We start from the raw sequence: 20,488 nt of genomic DNA on the forward strand, positions 1-20,488 counted from the left end.
AGATCAGTTCTAGGTAGTAGTAAATCTACTTTTAATGAAGATAAAAAGTCTGACCTTGAATATTTAATAAAGCTATGGCTCAAGCTAAAGAATTTCTCAAATTATTGCAGCCAAAAATCGCAATTTTATTCCCTCACTTTAACCAAAATTGTTTTATAGCCTTTTGATTTCAATATAACCAAGTACATACATTCGTCAAACACACGAACTTCGAGCTATAAAAAAACAATTAATTTGATTGAAAAAATTAACAGAAGATTCCCGGCGAGTAATCTCTATTCAGAATTGAATTATTAATTTCAAGCGGATAATTTGATTTTCAATGACTACGCTAATAAAATCAATGCTAATATAAGAAAATGTATAATGATGATAACCCAAATACACATGAGAAGCCCACAGCCCACCTATGCAGGAATTTTTCAAGCAAATATTACTCATTTTATGGTACGATAATTTTGATTTTTAAATTCGAACAATAGCCAACGTGTCTATGAGATTTGCGCGCCAATTCTATTACCATCGTTTCTGGTTTTACGAACACGTTCGAACACGAGGAAATCAGAAGTAGAGTTATTTTTTAGCATATGTGATGACGAATAAATGAATTTTTTACGATCATCGTGAGTTTTCTTGATCGCAAAGTTGATCACAAATGAATATATCAATTACACGGGTCCTTCAAAATTTTATTTCGGTGGTAAAAAATCGTTATCGAAAAACTGGGAACTAAATGAAATACGAGCCCGGTAATAAAATCTCGATTAACGACTAGACAAAGTATTTATTATCGTTTGATTATTAGATAAATGTCAAGGTTTTGGTCATCTCGTATTTCTTTTTGAAAAATGCAAACCGCAAATTGCATTTGGTTTTTGCAAACAAATAATTTCCTGCGTAAAAACTGCATTCAAATTGGAGAAAAGTATGCGCATTATGCCGAAATTTATGTAGCCACAAAGCGACGAGGAATTTCACTGTTTTTATGGCAAATTAACAGCTGTATGTGCAGTTGATGGAAATTATTATGAAACATGACCAAATAAACAAATCATAAAAAATCATGTCTCACGTGAAGTTTAGTGTCCTTCTTTGGAATGTAGGTTTTACTTTATCATCTGCTCGTAAGAGCCATTCAAATGGTATTACATTCGAATCGAAGGGTAACAGAAACACCATGAAGTATCGAAAAGGAATGTTGGTTTCTACTGGAATCAGGTATGACGTGCCAACAAACGCGTGATTATTATTAATAATTACTATGGTAGATACTATAGGAGTTCTATAGTTTATAACTGGTCATTTAACGAGGTCATCGTTACGATGTATTTTGATACCTATTCTTCTCGGTTTCTCTTTTCTTCGAGATTGAAATTATACGAATATTGGGAGAAAACCGGACGTAAGGGAAAATATCAAATTTTTGGATGAATATTGGAAGTTCGAAATGAAAAATGACACTCCTAGGCACAAGTGGGAAAATTTTGAGCTGAAGATCTTAGGTGATAGTAAGCGAAGAGAGCTCTCAAATACATTTGAGGATATCACGAGAGGATAAAATATTTGAAAAAATACAAGTTTACTTCATTTAAGTTCACGCTACGAGAAGATACCCCTTATACCAAATGTGTCAATTTTGTACTTTTTCTCCTTGAACAATGATAACGTGAAAGGTGCACATTCTGTTTAAATCGATAACTTATACGGGACATGTAGAGTAGATTTTGTCAGAGGATGATACGTAAAAATATACAAAGTAACACGAAATAATTAAAAAATACAGCGTTAATTTAACGAAGATTGAACGACGTGAATGAAATACGTCATGTGTTATCAATGACTTTCAAACACATGGTAACACACTGATAACAGAAAACGGTTAACTTGATTTTACACAACCGATTCGATTTTAGGACGAAGTTTGCATCATTCGATTTTTTTTTTAATTTTGAAAACAACGAAGATGGAATTGGGAATTATAAGTACACTTGAAAGAGTATATAATAAATCCGTGACGAATAATTCATCATTATTTTTGAAGTCTTACCTGACAATTTTGAACGAAAGTCCTTGCGAGAGGATGAATTCCAATTTGCTTAAATTGTAGATATGAAGCTGATTTCTTCTTGATTTGTGTGTTTTGTGTCAGCAGGCAAAATTTCTCAAACCCGCGAATACACGCACGTCCCGAACCCAAACACGCCATCATTTACACTGTTTTAATTAAACATGTTGATACATTTTCTTTCCAGTTTTGTAGTTTCTAATAAATATCTTCAGATAAAATACCGCCTGATAATGATTCGGAGGGGAAGTTTTTCAGTGTTACCAAGCATGGAAACTAGATTTTCTCTCAAAAACAAATTTCGTCACAGCCTCACAGCTGATCGATTGAGCAGTGGTTTGCGTCTGAAGAGTGAATGCAATAAAAAAATGAAATTTATTCGAATTAAATCAATTAAAAATTGAAACTTCTAAATAAACACACTTCAAATAATAATATCTTAAAAAATATACACTTAAAAAAATATTATAAAGGATTTTTATTGAAAAAAATTGTGTTTAATAATTCGCGAATTTGTTGAAAATTTCAAAGCAGGTGTGGTCGAAATCACATTTTAAAAAGTCCACTATCAACTTTTAACTTTTAAGTAGGTAGGTAAAAAAAACACGAGTTTGATGTTTCATTCTTATCAAAAATACTTTTCAAAAACAGAAAAACACGGCCTTTTTTCATTTTCTAATTAAATTTAATGTAGATCGTCTTATAAATCATAATATTCAGTTGAATTGTACACCATGCTATCCGAAATAATATCGAAGTCATTCAGGTGTTTGGTAAATGACATCGAACGTATACTATTTTTTGGCAACAAATTTCCACCTTCACCAGGTAAAAGTTTTACTATTTCATTTTTATTCCATCTAATGGTTCATATTGCTGATCTCCTAATTCCACATTTTTTCTTACATGTATCGTCAGCGTTAAATTATATTGAATCAAGTTGCGGTGCAACGTCTCATGCTCCGAAGCAGTTTTCAATTCAAGAATTTATGCAAGACGGTTTCTTATGGGGTGTTCCAAAGAAGCGACTTACTATCGAACGTAGAAAGAAAAGGATGTTCGGTGCCATGTCGGGTTACTGTAAAACCATAATTCCTAAAACTGATATATTGGTGTGCATGCATTGTGGACACGATTACGAAAGAAATCATCTTTGTAGTGAGTATTTCTCAATAGATGTTTCGTTCGATTACCAAAACAAGTAGACTAATTCGTTTATTTTGTTAGAAAATTGTTATAATACGGTTAAAAAAGAAACTGAAGAAATGCAAGAAGCTATACTGAAAGATTTGGGATTATCGCCAGTTGAACAAGAAGTCGTAGTGTTGTACGAAGGAGAAAAAGAAACAACGCCGCCGGAATTTTGGGAAGTTAGTTATCGCTTTATATTTGGGGGTAACGGTCCCGATTTTTTATTCACCGTCTTGAGTTTTTTACAATAATTATAAAAATGTATTCTAATAAGTTGCAAATAGGATTTATTACGATTTAGAAATACTGAAGATGTGTTTCGAGAGAAGCAAACAACGCATCTGTTGTTTTCAAATCGTTACGTCCCACTGCAACTTATGAGTACTTATTAGAGCAAATCTGATGCTTAAAAAAGACCGTTACCCCGTTACCACTCCTAACTATTATTGAGCTATATCACGTATTAATTACATTTTTACTTCAGGGAAAACGAATCGTTGAATTGCCTAAGGAACGACCTGCTTGGTTCAGCCGAAATCTATTACAAAAAAGTACTGCAACAATATCTGATCGAACGGACGTTCAACCTGATAAATTAGGATAGTCAAGTTTTTTGTTTTTATTATTGTTTTTAGTTTCAAATACATCTATGATTTTTCTCTTGTTTTATTCATTTCCAATGCACGATATGCCATTGAAAAGTTTAGTAAATTTGATTACCCAATAATACCAAATTTAGCGAAGTGCGTTCTGGCAACACAGAATACATCCATACCATACCTATATGGTAATTTTCAAAAAATACAATCGAAAGTAAAAAAAAATTGTAACATACACGTGTATTTATAAAAAAAAAGGGTACACTCAAATTTTGAATAATTCAAATGGAACGCTTCAAGAAAGAGAAGAGAACACACGGTCATAATCATAACAATAAGATAGGTAGTTAAAAGTTGAAAAACAGCTTCTGGTGAATAAACTACATCACCGAAGGAGGCTGTTCGTGATAAAATTGATCGAATTCATCAGTTTTGATTTCTATTTGTGGAAAATGACTTCTAACGTGTTCGATAAATTCATCCATGAACTCCATATTATCGGTGTTGTAATATGTACAACCGCACATCGGGCAAATACGCTGATCAGACTTCATTTTACAATAACACGTTTGCATTTTGGAATTTTCGGTGATATTTCTAACTTCCTCGTCGATAGAATCTTTTTCAATGATTTCTGAAGGCAAAGCCATTACTTCAACATCACGATACGCTTTTTTGGAATTTTCTAGATACTTTTTACAAACAAGACACCGATCATCACCTACAAAACATAAACACGTAAAATGAAACTATTGTTATTCAGCAGCAAATAACCCAAATTTCAGAATTGTTTACCATTTGAAAATTTTTTCAAAAGATTCATAGTATTCTGCAAATTTTCTTTCTGATTTTTCATCGCGTTCAAGAACCTAGAAAGCTGTTGCTGGCACTGTTTCAAGTCACCAGAAAGCATCTCATTGGAAACTTCTTCTTCGCTATCTTCGATTCCATTATCAGCCTCATTTATCAATTTATTATCGCAGCCGTCACCGCTTGCTAACGTAAAATCACAGTCTTTGAAACTATGCAGTTCAACCATCTAAAAGAAGATTCATACATTATTGCTCTAAATTCTATGAAATGCATTCTCAGGCAGGTTGTTTACCTCAGCATATTGTTGCTCTAGTTCATTCTTCTCTAGCTGGAAGTTATTGATCAGCTTTAACGAAATTTCTTCTAGGCTTTGATTACCCATATCTGTAATAACGACTTATCATTAATTTCAATTCTATAAGAATTCAAACGACCAGAATAATTAATCAATAACCATTACCTTGATTAACTTCTTGTAGGAGCTGTTCACTTTTACTCGTATGATTATTCAACGCGACGGAGATCTTACTCAACCGAGTGCCCAAAGATTCATTTGCTTCGGTCAACAGCGATAGTCTAGTCCATAAATGCTTATTTTCAGTCGCAACCATGTAAATGTGATGGGTCAGTTGAGACTTCTGTCTGCTCAGCTGAGCGATTTGTTCTTGCAATCTATCTATATCACATAAATTCGTATTGATTTTGTTTTCCTGACGGATATACCTCTGTTTTTCGATTTTCAGTTGTAGATTTTCTTCTTCGACTACCGATAATCGTGCTTGCAATTGCTGACATCGTTCTTTCATCGTTTGTAGAGCAACTTGCAATGCATAGTTGGATGCTAGTTCTTCGTGAGACTTTTTAGATTCGTTCGAGGAAGACATGGATCTGGACGACGACATGCTCACTTTTGGATTATTTTCAAAAGTACACGTATTGAAACTCGATATGCTTACTCGTGCATTATTCAATAAATGAATTTATCTTTCATTTCCTGTACACAAGTTTAATTAGAAACGAAACGAAACGATCAAATTGAAATTGATCAAAGTTCAAAACCGATAACATGAAAGTTCGGAGAAAAACAAGTCAAACCTCCAGGAACTTTTTCAAACCCAATTTTTATTTCACTTTTTGTAAAGTAGTTCTCATTATCGCCATTTGAAGCGTTGAATGAATTTCACAAAATGGCATTTTAAATTTTAATTTATTTTCATTATGTTTTTGTTTTATTTAAATAAAAAAATGAACAAAATGATATCGTTTAGACGTTTACTTTTAAATAATAATTATTTATTTGTTTATAAATCTTCAAAGTTCAAAGACATTGAAAGACGTTCAATGGTTTTCCAACAATAAATTTGAATCGACAAAAATGTCGGGCGTTATTTCCACGGATGGAAAACTGAAAGATGAAACTTTTGGCTTTAGCTTTGTTTTCAAAAACCCCCAAACTTCCTCAGCTTCAGCTTTTCAAATTTTTTAAAATGAGGTGAATAGAAAGGAAAATGGAAACCCACAACCACAACGAAAAAAAAAACCACGAGAAAACTGAAACTTGAGAAAATTAAAATGTGAAAATCAAAAAAGAACTCAAAGAGAAACTGATCCAGCTTTGAGCTAGTTTTCCATCCCTGGTTATTTCCCAAACCAAACTTGATCGCATAAAAAGCAATAGACCACAATAGACCTAATAATCAATAATCCATGTAGGTAAACGTAATTCACTGATTTTAGGCGATTGAAACGATCGAACCTGCTTTTTGAAAACCATTGAAATAAACATTGAAAATTCTTGTCTTCGCTTTTCAACTCTATACCTAAACCAAAATTCACTCTAAAATCGACTCCATTTTTTAAAATCTCAATCTTCTTATTTAATACAACATCTGACTGACTATGACATAACTAATAAACGACGACAATGAAGCTGATAAATATATCTATTCTTTCATCAATGTTGGTTGAACTGAAATCTACGAAATAATCTTGATTGTTTCCTTGAAAATAGAATTCAATACTTTCTCTCATCCTCTCAAGTTCCAGCTTAAAATCTAGGTTACCAAAACACCGCAAAGAAAATAAAAGGAAAGGAAATGCATGCGTGGGCGTCTATTGAAAAATAAATTTTAAAAAATGAATCAAATATCCACTAAGATAATTTCGTTTACTCAACTCCTAATCTACCAGATTCCATCTATAATTTGATGAATCATAGTTACTTAAACCGGAAAAGATTCATATTAGCATTTTTATACACTTAAAGTGGTTTCTTTATACACACCAAACGCACTTAAAAACACCAGACTCACTCATAAAATAAATATTCAGTCGACAAAGTCGAGTGATGATTTCACGTTGGTATTCTCAAACATCGTAAGATTTCATTATTACTTTAAATAAAATACATCGTATCGTACGACTGGTGACGTAGCCTATCGGTCGAATTACTCGGAAATATTCCCATTTTGGACAATATTTCAATAACATTTCCAATTTAAATGAAACCCACATCGGTTGTATTTCGAGTAATTTTCATCTTGACACTCATTTCATCAAATAAACGGGAACATTTCACTCCACTTGATACATTGTAAAATTGACGTACATACCATTAAAAGAAAATCAAACGAACCGCTGAAATAGTATAAAATTTATTTGATTTCTAATTTATTACAGAATGTTAGAACTTTTATACAAGTCATTAACTATATCATACATTACTAAATACATCACAGTTTAAACGAGTTAATCTCAAATTAGCTTTAGCACACTATAAAGGCAAGAAAAATAAAAGTTCAAAAAGAATCAAAAGATATCTTTGTAGTATTAAATATACAATATTAAATGCAAAACATTAAAATAAAATGCAAACATATAAAAAAATTTAAAAGCTGCAGTAAGTATATCTTTTTTCATTTATATACAATACGAAAAGTTATACAAAATTACTCTGAAAAATCAATTTTGATTAAATCTCTCCACTCGAAAAAAAAATTCGATGTCGATATCGCAACAATTATACTCCGATAATAAAAAATAATAATAAAATCAACAATAAAAATCGAATAATTTAAATTATAAAGTACAAAAAAAAATCGGTAACTAAAATTTCTAAAAAAAAAAGAAAATAAAAAAAACTTGTATTGTACAGTTGCATTTCAATAGCAAGCCATTTTGTACATTCTCGTCGGAACAAGTTCTGTAAAATTAATCATAAATAATAGATAATAGTAAGTATTCAGAAGTAATTATGATATCAAGAATAAACCTCGACGGGGTATCAATTCACCATGCATCAATATTTATAAAAAAAATTCCGACAAGTAGCAAACCTGCTTTAAAAAATTCGCTAACAAGATAAAACTCATTAAACGTTATCATGAAAAAAAACAACAGAAAATCATCGTCATCAAAACATAAATAATATTACCTTGCAAAGAAAAGAGATACAAGAAAATAGACACCACACACATAATAATTACACGCTATTTGCTACAATAAAATTAATAATCGAATAGAGTACATTTGTTTTAGGAATAAATCGAACTTAATAACGTAATAGTAAATTTTGGAATGTATGAAAAAAAGGATTACAAATAGGAGCAAAATTCATTTCGTATGATTTTAAAACCATTTTAGATACAGTAATTTTGAATATTTTATCATTACGATTAAAATCATACATTTGTAATAAACAACAAAAAAATTTAATGCAAACAAAAAATGTAAAAAAAAAAATATCAGCAAATAAACTGCACTTATTACATACTTATGACTTCAAATCCCCTTGCACCTTGTCAAGAACACTTCAACACAAATACATCTAAGATTGTCATGAAAGTAGCACTCTACCAGCTGTGAGAATGTGGAAATTGAGATTTTAGTCTGATATGTTTTCGCGATAGAGAGCATTATTAATTTTCATCTTTAGCCTACCCAAAATATATCGATATGTATCTACGAATACATGGAAGCGGTTCTAAAAAAAAACGGCGAACGTTGCGTTTTCAAAAAAAAAAAGTAATAATAATACAAAAAGAAACGTAGATAGGTAAACTCAAGGGGAAAATGTACTCACCGCCGTTCAGATCAAATTTTCAAAATAATTCGCAAAATATCAAAAAAAAAAAAAAAACAAGGTTAACGTTCGAAAAATGGTATTCGTAGGGTATAGAACGAGAGTACTTATAAAAATACCCCTTTAACAAGATTTTTTCCACCCAGAACCCTTTATTTTACATGTAAAAAACTTCAGATCTGAGGATGTTTAAAAGGTTGCATTTAAAAAACGTCGGTCGTTATAAGCTAAGAGCTTTCGTCAAGTAACTATGGTAAAACCTCCCGCGATGAATTCGGAGAGCACGTACAATACCTCACGACCCGAACCAATAGCGAAACAAAAAGAAAAGTAAAATGGCAGTGATTTACTTAACATTTAAAACGACGTATTGTTTTAAATAATAAATCCTAAACGCTAGTAGAAAAGAGATGAATGGAAGATGGAAGTTGTGATGGAAAAATCTACACAACTCGATACAGATAATACCTACCTATATAAAGCGTGGTTTAAAACGTTTCCTGCTTCTTTTTTCGGATTTGAAAGAGAGATAGAGGAAGAAAAATGAATAAGTACGTTTCGAGAATAAACTGTGTGTTTTGAAATGCTACTTTCTTAATAAATTCTCTCCCTTTTTTTTGTTCACCTCGTCTCACCATGTCACTGTTTTCACCACCATCGCATTCTCTCAAGGAACATTAGAAAGAGAAACGAGACGACGAAGTAAGGAATTTCGCAACATGCACCACACCGTCACCTTTTACAGCAAATCCTGCTATTGTAAAACACTCATTCTTCGAATAAAAATGTTCGTTACACAATGGAGAAAGATAACACGAAGGGCGAAGGTTGAACGAAGTATCCAAGAGATGGGTTTACGTTTACCTTTAGCTTTGGATTGTAAAAAAAACTCAACTATTTTCTCTTCTCTATTTAAGCATTAAATTATTCAACGAGAGCACAACACCATGATGTTTAACCAATCAAATACAATCATCATTTTCCAAATAAAAGCTGGAAAAAGGTCATTCCTCGATTTGAATCCTTTTTCGTTTCCTCTTTCATCAATAATAGAAAAAAGATTCAATTTTTCGATTTCGTTGTTCGATCCACTTGTACGTGTATGTTTTCGCTATGAAGAAAATTAAATTTTCATACGATTTTTCCGAACCATAGCTAAAAAAATTAGCAAAAATTATCAATCTCGAGACCTTTCATTATGTTTTCCTGAGTGACAAAACAGTTTCAGTTTTTCGTTTTTTGAGATTTCGATTAGATTTATAGCACTACAAAAGTATACTTTTCCAGACTTATTTTAACCACATTTCACGTAACTGAATAGTCCATTAAATTCTAATTCATTTTTTTTGTCTCTCTCGTCGAAAATTGGCGATCTCTTGAAATTTAGTATGTACCTATGTGAGTCATATATTTGAAATTTGATACTTCAAATTCGTATGTCGCGCAGATAATCTAACAGAGATATTGAAATCTTGAAAAATCATCACTCAAAATTGGTTACTTTCGTCAGCAGTAATCCTAATCTTGTAAATCACTGAACTGAAGTACAAACTCATGTCAGTTGGCTTCGTACACATCCCTGTTACGTCCGTACAAACAAAATTGAATTTCATCTTTGAAATTCAACAATTTTTAGTCGGAGAGTGACAGTGAAACAGAGAGAAGAACTCTCTAAATCAAATTGCAAAACTGAGGGATCTATTCAATATTTATACAGGACTTTGAGCACAATATTTGTGTCGAGTTTTCTACATTCCCCGACCCTACACAAAAATTCATTCTCGAAATCTAATAATATAACTTCCAGATTCACTTTTTTTCTCTTACTCACCACCCTCCCCCCTCCGGAAAAACCTCTTTCAATACTTGGGATTGTTCAAGAATTTTGGCAATTAAATCAGTTTTACCAATATCAACGAGAAGTGAAATGATACCAGATTTTTACACATTTTAAGCAATTGAAAAATATGTGACTTCAAGCTAAATTTAAGACCAAGATATGTAATACAACCTACAAATTAAAAATCAGGGCTTTTGCAGACTTCCGTAAGTTCTTTTTAAGACTTTTGTGGGACCTTGACCTCAATTTATCTCTCAGGTCCTTGCCTCCTCACTTCCTCTTCTGTCAAAAAAAATGCACCCTCAGGTTTGGAAAAATTGTTCAGGTATCAACTATACCCCCTTCCTCTATCAAAAATGTTTTCTCAATATTAGTAAGTATTTTTCGTTTTTTTTTAAACATTAAACAATAAATAAGAGGGAAATGAATTTTCAAAAAAAATAATGTAGTACTCGTATTTTTGAGGTAAATACAGAAACAAGCGTCTAAAAAACACTTCAAATTAAAATTTAAGATTTACAAATTTTTTATGACTTTTGCAAGATCTTCAGTGTAATATTCCTCAGATTTTTAGCCTCCTCCCCCTCCTAAAAAATGCGCTACCAACATATGGGGATAGTTATCATATTTTTACCCTATCATTTTTAAAGCATTTCAGTTTCAAAAAACGACACCCTTGCTTGAATCGAAACTGATTCACTAACCGAACTTTTTTATTACCAATTTTTATAACGTAGAACAATCAACTATGAAAAAACGAATTTATAATGAAAAATTTGAAACTTTTGTGTCAAATGTACGGGGACTTTTCATTTTCTAGCACATTCATCTCAAATAAAAGGCTTTGTATCACATTTAGGACACAGGATATTTAAACCACTTCATTTTTTAAATTTTTCCCCAGAGTATCTCAAATGAAAATACTGTACTTTTTCTTGACCTTCGCCCCTGCGTCCCTTCCGCCCCCAATCAAATTATTAACGGATCGGGCCACCTTTGTCCTTTTGAAAGAATTAATTCAAAAAAGTTTTCAAGGTTGTTTCAAAAATTTTGCAAGATTTTCTGTGAAATGACCTTGAGACTCTCCCCCCTCGCTCATTAAAGTGTCTTTTGGTTTTGGCGGAGCATTTTTCAGAACACTTCACAATTTTTTAGAGATCTCAGGCAAAGCTGCCAAATCTTACTAGTCGAGGGGAAGGGCATGGTTGTGTTTGTGTAAAAAATATCTTATCATTGCAATTTTGCATTTTTTTTCAACCAAAAAAATGTACTTTTTTGCTCTGAATGACAAATGTAAAAAAGAACATGGGTTCCTGAAATCCTGATCTGTTTCGAACTTCGAGCAGAAAATGAAGAACTTTTCCAATACTGAACGATTTGTTACTAGACACCCTGTAAAAAAAAAGGATTGAATTTCAAGGACCCAGGATAATTGTATCGCTAGTGATGATAGAAGGGAGCTCATACGAGACCATCTGACAGCATTTCTGTGACGCTCTTCTACACGACTTGTTGAAACGAAGCCTACAATCACAGTCAAGAGGAATCTTTCAGAGTTGACTCTATAATTGATTCATAAACGAAATTTTTTTTCAAAATTTCATTCCAGATTACCATTTTTCCTCTTCATTATTTCCCAACTCTCAAAAAGACCTGGTTCCTCATTCCGAATAAACTTTTCGCGCAGGTAAGGTAAAGTGAAAAAAACACCTTTTTCTCTCGAAATATTTCCAGTCACGAGAATGGAACAGGAACGATGACATCTTTGTATACGATACTTGTTCACATAATCCGGTTCCATTGAGAGAATTAGAAAAGAAGTGATAAATACGACGGAACCTTTTTATTAGCATGTCGAACATCGTTCTTTGTATAGCGTACGGTTCGAATGGACGGATAAAATGCACATATGCAACCTTTATGGATTATGTGTGAAAAGCAAACGGTGCGAAACAATGATTTCCCCTAATATTACCGAGGCTATTGATGTAGACATATATTGTTGAAGTATTGGGGAAGCTGTATTGTCCAAGATAGGAATCAAAGCGGCTGTAAGAATTGGTATGTTTTCATCGAGATTTATTGGTTTATTTTGAAATTTTAAAAACGTCCAGTCCACCAGCCACCACCACCACGTGGTACAACAACTACAAAGGGTGTAAAAAGTATTGCTTTCCAGGTTCGCGACTCGAGTCGAGTCGAGAGACGTTCAACACCATGCCGCAGAAATTACACGGGTATTTTCGAATATAAACCTTTTTTCTATGAACTGGTCGTGCGTCCTTTTCAAGTGGTGCTAATGCTAAATAACACGTTGAAGATCAGACGTTTTAATTAATTTGATTATGTAGTCGGATAAAGGAGACGAAGGAGAGAAAATAGGTACATCAGGTACACGTCGCCAAATATAGAAGAGTTATAATAAATAAAATTGCTTTTTATACAAGTCGATGTAGTAATTAAGTAGTTACCCTGAATAATTCTTTGTTCGAGAAACAGAGACTACGTGTTGAAAATGAATTGTTTACATAGCGTATCTTTCATTTTTATGTAAGGTCACGGACAAAAACAATGCTATTATGTACTTAATTTTGATTGCCTTGCATTTCAGAAACACTGATTCGAGTCTGGCCATAATTTATTAAATCTTTTAAAAACTCAATCGATAAAATTATTATGCTAATTTTTAAACACCAAAGGAATGTAGAAATGCTATACCAATCCTGAAACATGTAGTTTCTTCAAAAAAAAAAAAAAGTAGGAATAAAATCAATATAAATATAAGGTAGGTATCACAAATTATACATTAAAGTCTAATAAAACCTGCAAATCGAAACGAATTTTGAACTTTGAAATGAAAGGTTAATTTAATAAAGTACTGTAGGTTTCATGTACCTAAATTTCAAACGTCCCTATCTTTTAGATATCAGAAAGTATAGTAGTAATAAACAATAGCTTGATTCTTAATTGGAACACCTTTCACGTCACTTTGATACGCGAAGCTGCGAATAAAATCAAATGAATTCGACCGGAGTCAATCAATTCAATACAATGATCAACTCGTATTAGTAATAGGAACAAGAGTAAGAATATTTTAAAATTTAAAATTGGCAGTAATTTCAAAATGTTTTTAAAAAATGAAGAAGTCTATAAATAAGAAATGCATTCATCGATGACAATCCCCTCCCTCTTCACATGAATGGAAATGAAATTAGAAATATTTCGTAAACAAAAAAGTGATTTCTCAAAAATGTTTGCCCAATGAGTGAACTACTTGACTACAAATTACATCAAAATATCAATTTTAAATTCAAATTTTCAGCTGCTAGAAATTGAGTAAAATTATTCTACTTGGATTAGATACTCAGAAATTCTTTGACCTGTTCTCAAATTGAGAGAAATTCACTTTTAGAAGCAGAAATTTTCTCAGAACACAAAACCTGAAAAAAAAATCAATCACATTTTACAGGCGAGATCATTTACGCTCAGTCTGCAATTTTTCACTGTATTTATTCTTTGGACTTCAATTTTCCTCAAAAATCAAAAATTCCCATTTTTCATCAGAAACAGTCAATTTAAGGTGAACTTTTCAAATACAGCTCAGAACATTTGAAAAAAAGCCTACCTTATAAAATGAATCACTCTCTATTGACAGAAAATTTTGATCTCCACAATTTTGTTTCTCTTCACTTTTACATTGTTTTTCTAGGGCTTAAAGGGAATCCAAACCTACCCGAAAGAATAATTCAATTTTCGACTGGGAATCCAAACCTACCCGAAAGAATAATTCAATTTTCGACTAGTAAAAATCGATAAAATTCTACATCGACGCAACTTCGAAGCGAATTCGCAACGCAGTTCAGTTTTTTTAAGATTAGCGAGGGAAAAAAATCACTGGTAAATCTCACCAAACCTAAAAAATATTCGAATTTTGAACCGCTTCCATCACATCGGGTTGTCAATATTCAACAAATACACACATAGGTACTTTACAAAAAGCACGAAAAAAACCTACGTAAACGATATACATATATAAAAAAACAAACGAAGGTAAAACCTGGTTAATCCTTAAAAAGCTTGTCGGATAAACGTGGATGATCACGTTAAATAGACGGCATATTTCACTAGCTACAACATTTGTTGTAAATGGCAAACGACCGTTTGACCATCTAAAACGGAGACGGTCCGGGCGCTGTGTTCTTTGAGCTGCTGCCTGTACGCGGCATCGAGGGCGGCATGGAAATTTCTGTCGGTGACCGGATTGTAAGGTATTAATGGTCGATGATCGCCGTAGCTTTTTGAGGACTGCCTACTCATATCACTGTTGCGTTTAGCGTCGTCGTCGCTGATATCGGAAATTTGACTACAATGTTCTCGTTCGCGTTCGATCTCTTCGTATACGGGATCGCTTCGACTGCTGCCGGCGGCGATTTCACTATAAGTATGACTACGCGGACTATTCGAGCCCAACGTATTGGACAGTTTACGATTACGGTGCTCCGTATAGGTATGATTGCGAGGAATGTTCGTGCTCAGCGTATTGGATAATTTGCGAGCGCGATGTTCGCCGTAGGTGTGATGATGATGAAGATGATGACTACGAAGGCTGTTTGTGCCTAGAGTATTAGCTAATATACGATTACGATGCTGCAGAGTATTTTCCAAGTGTTCGATACGTCTGGCTGCGTTTTCGACGGACGTCATACTCTCCATCATGGTCGGATTACCGTATAACGCCGGTCTGGGTTCTTTACAATTGAGAGTTTTCTCCGATTCGGAACTCGATTGGCAACATCCGAAGCATTTGAGGAACCATTCGTTTTCCGGTACGAATGTAGAACCGTAGTCTCGACGCGCGTTGTGATTGCGTACGCACATGACGCCTAGTACGATGGCGATAATTGAAAGTATCAGTACGACGCAGATTAAAAATACCATCAATGATAGAGGAATCACGTGACCCATAGCGTGCGATGGTTTCACATCGACCATGATGGCGAAATTGGTTAAATGAGTACATCTACACATGGTATGGGTTTCGTTGGTCGCTATCAAAGTGCAACCCTCTTCGGACCAGTTGCTTTGGGTGTAGTCCCAAAACACGCACGTAGGATTGCTTACGTTTTCGGTCGTCAAATGCTGTAGGCATAATATAACCGGTTCGTTGAGCTGTATATGACGGCCTTTGCCTAACGAAGCGGAAAGCACTTTACTATTGATTTTCTTCTGCTCTTTACTGTTTGAAGGAGCTTTGAGTATATGTTCGAGTGTATCGAACGCTACGTATACTAAACGCACCAAATTGCCTTCGCTATTTTGCAATAGCGACGATTTAGGTAACTGTAACCAGTTGTTGATCCTCAATGAACAATTTTCGACCACCGGGTACGCAGGAAACACTTCGTTATCGACGCTCTCGGCTTCCAGTACTTGAATACTAAGCAACATATTTTTTGTACAATGATTGACTATTTTTTCGCGATTAGTCGTATCGGCGAGTAAAAATGAGTTTTCTTCTAAACCGACAAGAAGATTCGTAGCTATTCGCATTTGTTCGATGGCTGGTAAATCTTTCCACGACTGTTGGTGCGAGATGTCTAATAAGTTGCTTCCAACGCGAGCGATATTTTGAAGTAAATCGTATACTACTGCTTCGCGCTGCCGACGATCTGGAAACGTTGGTACATCTTTGGACATTTTTTGCGCCATGTCTCTAATAATTTTAGCCGTAAGAATCATATCACCGCCGAACAACGTTTTACTTTCGGTAACTTGACTTAAATCACCGGCGACTTTGGGTAACGAATCGCCTTCGCTGATACGATTTTCTAGACTACTCAGCCAAACAGATCTGCATTCGGATAAATCGGGAGTATCGGGGGTGCGTTTAGCTTCGTTAGCGTTGATCTTATGACATCTCCATTTGGCAAAACCGGCTGCTCCGTTCGGACATGGTAACACGGACACATCACCGCCTTGGGTCCAATTCCACGATAAATTACGTATAGTGATAGGCTTACATAGTGGAACTTTTTCAGTTTCCATTATCATCGGGCTTTCGCTACTGCTTAGCTGCATTTCGGTGCTAGTGATACGAGGAACTATTACTTCAGGTTCCGAAGAAAATTCCATGATCGGTGGATTCGTATTAACGTTGTTCCATTCGTTATCTTCAGATTCGCGTTCTTTAGGTGTTATTTTAGTGGACGAAACCACACTTGATGTAGATACGGATGGCGTAGCAGGTGGCACTATCTCGGGGTGTATGGATATGGATTTGGTAGTTGACCAACTAGGTGCTGAAGTTGCCATCCAAGGTGGCGCTGGTCGAGACGTCGAAGGTGTAAACGTAGCTGATACACAGGCATAATGAGCTTCTAAATACTTCACTGTACCAGGGCAAGGATCATTGAATAAATTAGTACTAGCTTGTATGCTACAGTTCCGTTTTTGTGAACAACGACTCGATAGTATAGAAAACGATTTGTGTGACATACAATTCACACTCCATTCGGTACTACCGTGATCGTTGCAAACGGTGATCGAATACCTTCCGTAATTAGCACGTATTAGATTAATAACGTAACCTTCTTTGCATTCGATCTTTAGCATTTTTCCATCGCACGCGTAAGCCGTATAGTACTGGGGTGAATGATCTTTGGTCGTAATAACCATTTTCGAGCAGAGCAAACACAGGACCACCGTCCGCAGCATGAAATCGATGATCTTGAATTTCGTAATGGAATTATATTTTCACTGAGTGCATTCATAGTATCGACTCATCAGCACAGTATTCATATTCACGAATCGAACTTCTGCGCGAACATAACACAACAACCGCACAATAAATTAACACGAAGAACAGGCCATTTGATAAGCATAAAACTCTTGAAATTATGAACACTTCACTATCGAACGAACAATAACATTTCTTTCAGCATATGAGCATAACAATTACCTGTCCTGACTAACACTCCATTACAAATGCATTACAATACAAACACATGAAATCATAGAACAAATCTTGAGATTAGAATTATTCACTAGTGCACTCAACTACGAGCGATGACTACGAGCGTACCGAGCGTACGAGCCTTTATTTCAACTTTCAGCTTTCATGCACATCTTCGGTTCGGTTCATGAACTTTCCTACGACTGAAATTTTAAAATGTACTGTTTATGTGGAACTTTCTCTCAATGAATAAAGAGTTGTCTTTTGCAAAGTCGATCGAAAACTGAACGATTTTGATCAAAGCTTTTTTCAAGACCATGGTTGATTTCAGTTATAAAAAAAATTTAGTCAGTTCTTGAAAGCTCGATTTTCGTAATTATTTTTTTTTCCATAGTAATTACATTTAGAATTACTTCGATTTTTCTACTCTTTTCAGCGTTGTAGAGAAAATTTAGCGAAAATTATTGATAAAACACGAAAAAAATTGTTCAAATAAGTTAAATAAATTGAAAAATGAATCACATTTCTGAACAAATTTATTTAATTAAACTTTCGAAGTAATTTACGTTTACATTTATTACGGTAATTTTATAGAAACACAAAACACAATGTCCACGTAAACACAATAGACAAACACCATTCCCGTTATCCGGCAATAGAATCACTTCTAGAGTCTTGGAAAATCTGAAATCTGGGGCAACTTTATTATTGAAGGGAGCAATTGATCGTAATTCGCTTTTTGTTTTAAGGAAATTGAAAACTCCACGTCTGTAGGTACTCTTATTTTTTATTAAATCCGCGTAGTGAATTTTTGCGGTTTCTCGTGTTGCGTGGAATTTATTTGCGAAAGTTTAAGCATCTTTTAAAGTAAGTATTCCCAAGACGAAGTACATTCCTACGTAGTAATAATTGTACGTCTTTGTATTGTGTTTTTGCATCGTATTAACCTGTGTTTCCAAGTATATGAAAATGAGCTTGCATACTTCTGACTAAATGTACTAACTGAGTTGCTTTTTCCACTAGGTTTATTCGCCATGGATGAAGAATACGATGCCGTCGTTTTGGGAACTGGTCTGAAAGAATGTATTATCAGTGGAATGTTATCGGTTTCCGGTAAAAAAGTTTTACATATCGATCGCAACAAGTACTATGGCGGTGAATCAGCATCCATCACACCGTTAGCAGATTTATTCGAGCGTTTTCAAGCACCAGCGCCCGATGAAACAACATATGGTAAAGGCAGAGACTGGAATGTAGATTTAATCCCTAAATTCTTGATGGCTAACGGAAGCTTAGTGAAACTGTTGATTAAAACCGGGGTTACTAGATATTTAGAATTCAAATCAGTCGAAGGCAGTTACGTATACAAATCGGGTAAAATCTACAAAGTACCAGTCGATCAAAAAGAAGCTTTGGCATCCGATTTGATGGGTATGTTTGAGAAGAGACGATTTCGAAATTTCCTCTGTTTTGTACAAGATTTCGACGAAAATGATCCAGCTACATGGAAAGGTGTCGATCCTAAACGAACCACTGTTTCGGAATTATACGATAAATTCGGTTTGGATAAGAATACTCAAGACTTTACCGGTCATGCGTTAGCTTTGTACCGTGACGATGATTACTTGAGTACCACGTTATCCGAAACTATTAGAAGAATAAAGTTATACAGCGATTCGTTAGCTAGATACGGAAAGTCGCCGTATTTATATCCGATGTACGGCCTAGGCGAATTACCTCAAGGATTTGCTCGTTTAAGCGCTATTTACGGTGGAACCTATATGTTAGACAAACCCGTAGACGAAATAGTTTTCGAAGGGGATAAAATAGTCGGAGTTCGTTCCGGATCTGAAGTAGTACGTTGCAAGCAGGTGTATTGTGATCCGTCGTATGTTCCTGATCGTGTCAAGAAAATCGGCCAAGTTATCCGATGCATTTGTTTATTGGATCATCCCATTCCAAACATCAAGGATGCGTTATCCTGTCAGATCATCATTCCCCAAAAACAAGTTAATCGTAAATCCGATATCTACGTTTCGCAAGTCAGCTATACTCATCAAGTCGCTGCTAAAGGCTGGTTCGTTGCTATGGTATCCACCACTGTCGAAACCAGCGACCCAGAAGCTGAAATCAGACCAGGGCTTGAACTTTTGGGACGTATAAGACAGAAGTTCGTCACTGTATCGGATTATTTTGTACCTACAGACCTCGGAAATGATAGTCAACTATTCATATCAACTTCTTACGATGCTACTACTCACTTTGAAACTGTTTGTAACGATGTATTAGAAATATTCAAACGTGGAACTGGCGAAGATTTCGATTTCTCTAAGGTCAAATTAGAAGGCGGCGAGGAAGAACAGTGAATATAAACTACTATCATCAAGATAAACAAGTTTATCCTCTGGAAATATTTATATACATATTATATTCCTTTATTGTAGCACAATTTTTGATTTAAATTTCGAAAATTTTCATCGTTTGCGAAAGCTTGTAAATCAATTACTACGTCCATGTTTGAAACAGATATTGCTACCAAAGACATATGCAGTTTGTACCATAATACATTGTGTACTCTTTTATGTAAATGCTTTTGCTCATTTTTTAATTTGAAAAAAAACATCAATGAAACCTGTGTACAAATGAATGCCTTTAATGCGGTGAATTTATTATACACAAACCTATGTCATGAGTTTTACAAAGTATTCTTTACAATTTAATTTTTGTTAAATATTTTAGAAAATTTATAATTGCGTTAATTAATTGAAACGATTTCTCGATGAATTTAATACATCCGCGAGAATATTCTCGAGTGATGTCATTTTTGAGAAATCGATTCGGTCGAAAAAAAAATATTATACGAAAATATATGTTAGCTTTTTATTAAAGTGGGTTTTTTGAATTGTTTTGTTACTTGAATAATCTTTACTGGATTTTGAATACATTA

The 20,488-nt window shown here is 34.2% G+C and overlaps 5 protein-coding genes and 1 long non-coding RNA gene across 7 annotated transcripts in view; 2 read left to right on the plus strand and 4 right to left on the minus strand.

The window, feature by feature from the left end:
• Positions 1–2,297, minus strand: part of qless (decaprenyl diphosphate synthase subunit 1 qless) — a 67,131-nt gene extending 64,834 nt beyond the window's left edge. The window contains exon 1 of the mRNA XM_065350202.1: positions 2,048–2,297. Within this exon, the coding sequence (XP_065206274.1) occupies positions 2,048–2,209 (162 nt within the window). The 5' untranslated portion in view covers positions 2,210–2,297. The remainder of the gene's footprint in view (positions 1–2,047) is intronic.
• The window catches only part of LOC135835800 (uncharacterized), a 467,845-nt gene that overhangs the window by 352,116 nt on the left and 95,241 nt on the right, over positions 1–20,488 (minus strand). The window lies entirely within an intron of this gene.
• mRpL32 (mitochondrial ribosomal protein L32) lies at positions 2,659–3,915 on the plus strand. The gene is made up of 4 exons (XM_065350205.1): positions 2,659–2,893; positions 2,984–3,223; positions 3,293–3,435; positions 3,741–3,915. Exons 1-4 carry the CDS (start codon positions 2,800–2,802, stop codon positions 3,858–3,860), a joined length of 597 nt encoding a protein of 198 aa, XP_065206277.1. The 5' UTR covers positions 2,659–2,799; the 3' UTR covers positions 3,861–3,915.
• On the minus strand, positions 4,071–5,760 carry spn-F (Protein spindle-F). Its single transcript, XM_065350203.1, has 4 exons — positions 5,129–5,760; positions 4,961–5,052; positions 4,651–4,894; positions 4,071–4,576 (listed from the first exon to the last, which is right to left on the minus strand). Exons 1-4 carry the CDS (start codon positions 5,568–5,570, stop codon positions 4,236–4,238), a joined length of 1,119 nt encoding a protein of 372 aa, XP_065206275.1. The 5' UTR covers positions 5,571–5,760; the 3' UTR covers positions 4,071–4,235.
• LOC135835776 (latrophilin Cirl-like) lies at positions 7,307–17,776 on the minus strand. Its single transcript, XM_065350200.1, has one exon. The coding sequence runs from the start codon at positions 17,301–17,303 to the stop codon at positions 14,718–14,720; it is 2,586 nt and encodes an 861-aa protein (XP_065206272.1). The 5' UTR covers positions 17,304–17,776; the 3' UTR covers positions 7,307–14,717.
• Positions 18,189–20,443, plus strand: Gdi (GDP dissociation inhibitor). The gene is made up of 2 exons (XM_065350201.1): positions 18,189–18,408; positions 18,565–20,443. Exon 2 carries the CDS (start codon positions 18,576–18,578, stop codon positions 19,905–19,907), a length of 1,332 nt encoding a protein of 443 aa, XP_065206273.1. The 5' UTR covers positions 18,189–18,408; positions 18,565–18,575; the 3' UTR covers positions 19,908–20,443.

Source organism: Planococcus citri, chromosome 2, assembly GCF_950023065.1.
Source record: "Planococcus citri chromosome 2, ihPlaCitr1.1, whole genome shotgun sequence".
NCBI lineage: Eukaryota > Metazoa > Arthropoda > Insecta > Hemiptera > Pseudococcidae > Planococcus > Planococcus citri.

Excerpts from the sequence above, each read along its gene's own strand:
- spn-F (XM_065350203.1), bottom strand. The coding sequence starts at position 5,570 with ATGTCGTCGTCCAGATCCATGTCTTCCTCGAACGAATCTAAAAAGTCT. Across the intron at positions 5,053-5,128 it reads CCTACAAGAAGTTAATCAAG|ATATGGGTAATCAAAGCCTA; the intron begins GTAATGGTTATT and ends TCGTTATTACAG. Across the intron at positions 4,895-4,960 it reads TAGAGCAACAATATGCTGAG|ATGGTTGAACTGCATAGTTT; the intron begins GTAAACAACCTG and ends ATCTTCTTTTAG.
- mRpL32 (XM_065350205.1), top strand. The coding sequence starts at position 2,800 with ATGCTATCCGAAATAATATCGAAGTCATTCAGGTGTTTGGTAAATGAC. Across the intron at positions 2,894-2,983 it reads CAAATTTCCACCTTCACCAG|CGTTAAATTATATTGAATCA; the intron begins GTAAAAGTTTTA and ends ATGTATCGTCAG. Across the intron at positions 3,436-3,740 it reads CGCCGCCGGAATTTTGGGAA|GGAAAACGAATCGTTGAATT; the intron begins GTTAGTTATCGC and ends TTTTTACTTCAG.
- Gdi (XM_065350201.1), top strand. The coding sequence starts at position 18,576 with ATGGATGAAGAATACGATGCCGTCGTTTTGGGAACTGGTCTGAAAGAA.
- LOC135835776 (XM_065350200.1), bottom strand. The coding sequence starts at position 17,303 with ATGCTGCGGACGGTGGTCCTGTGTTTGCTCTGCTCGAAAATGGTTATT.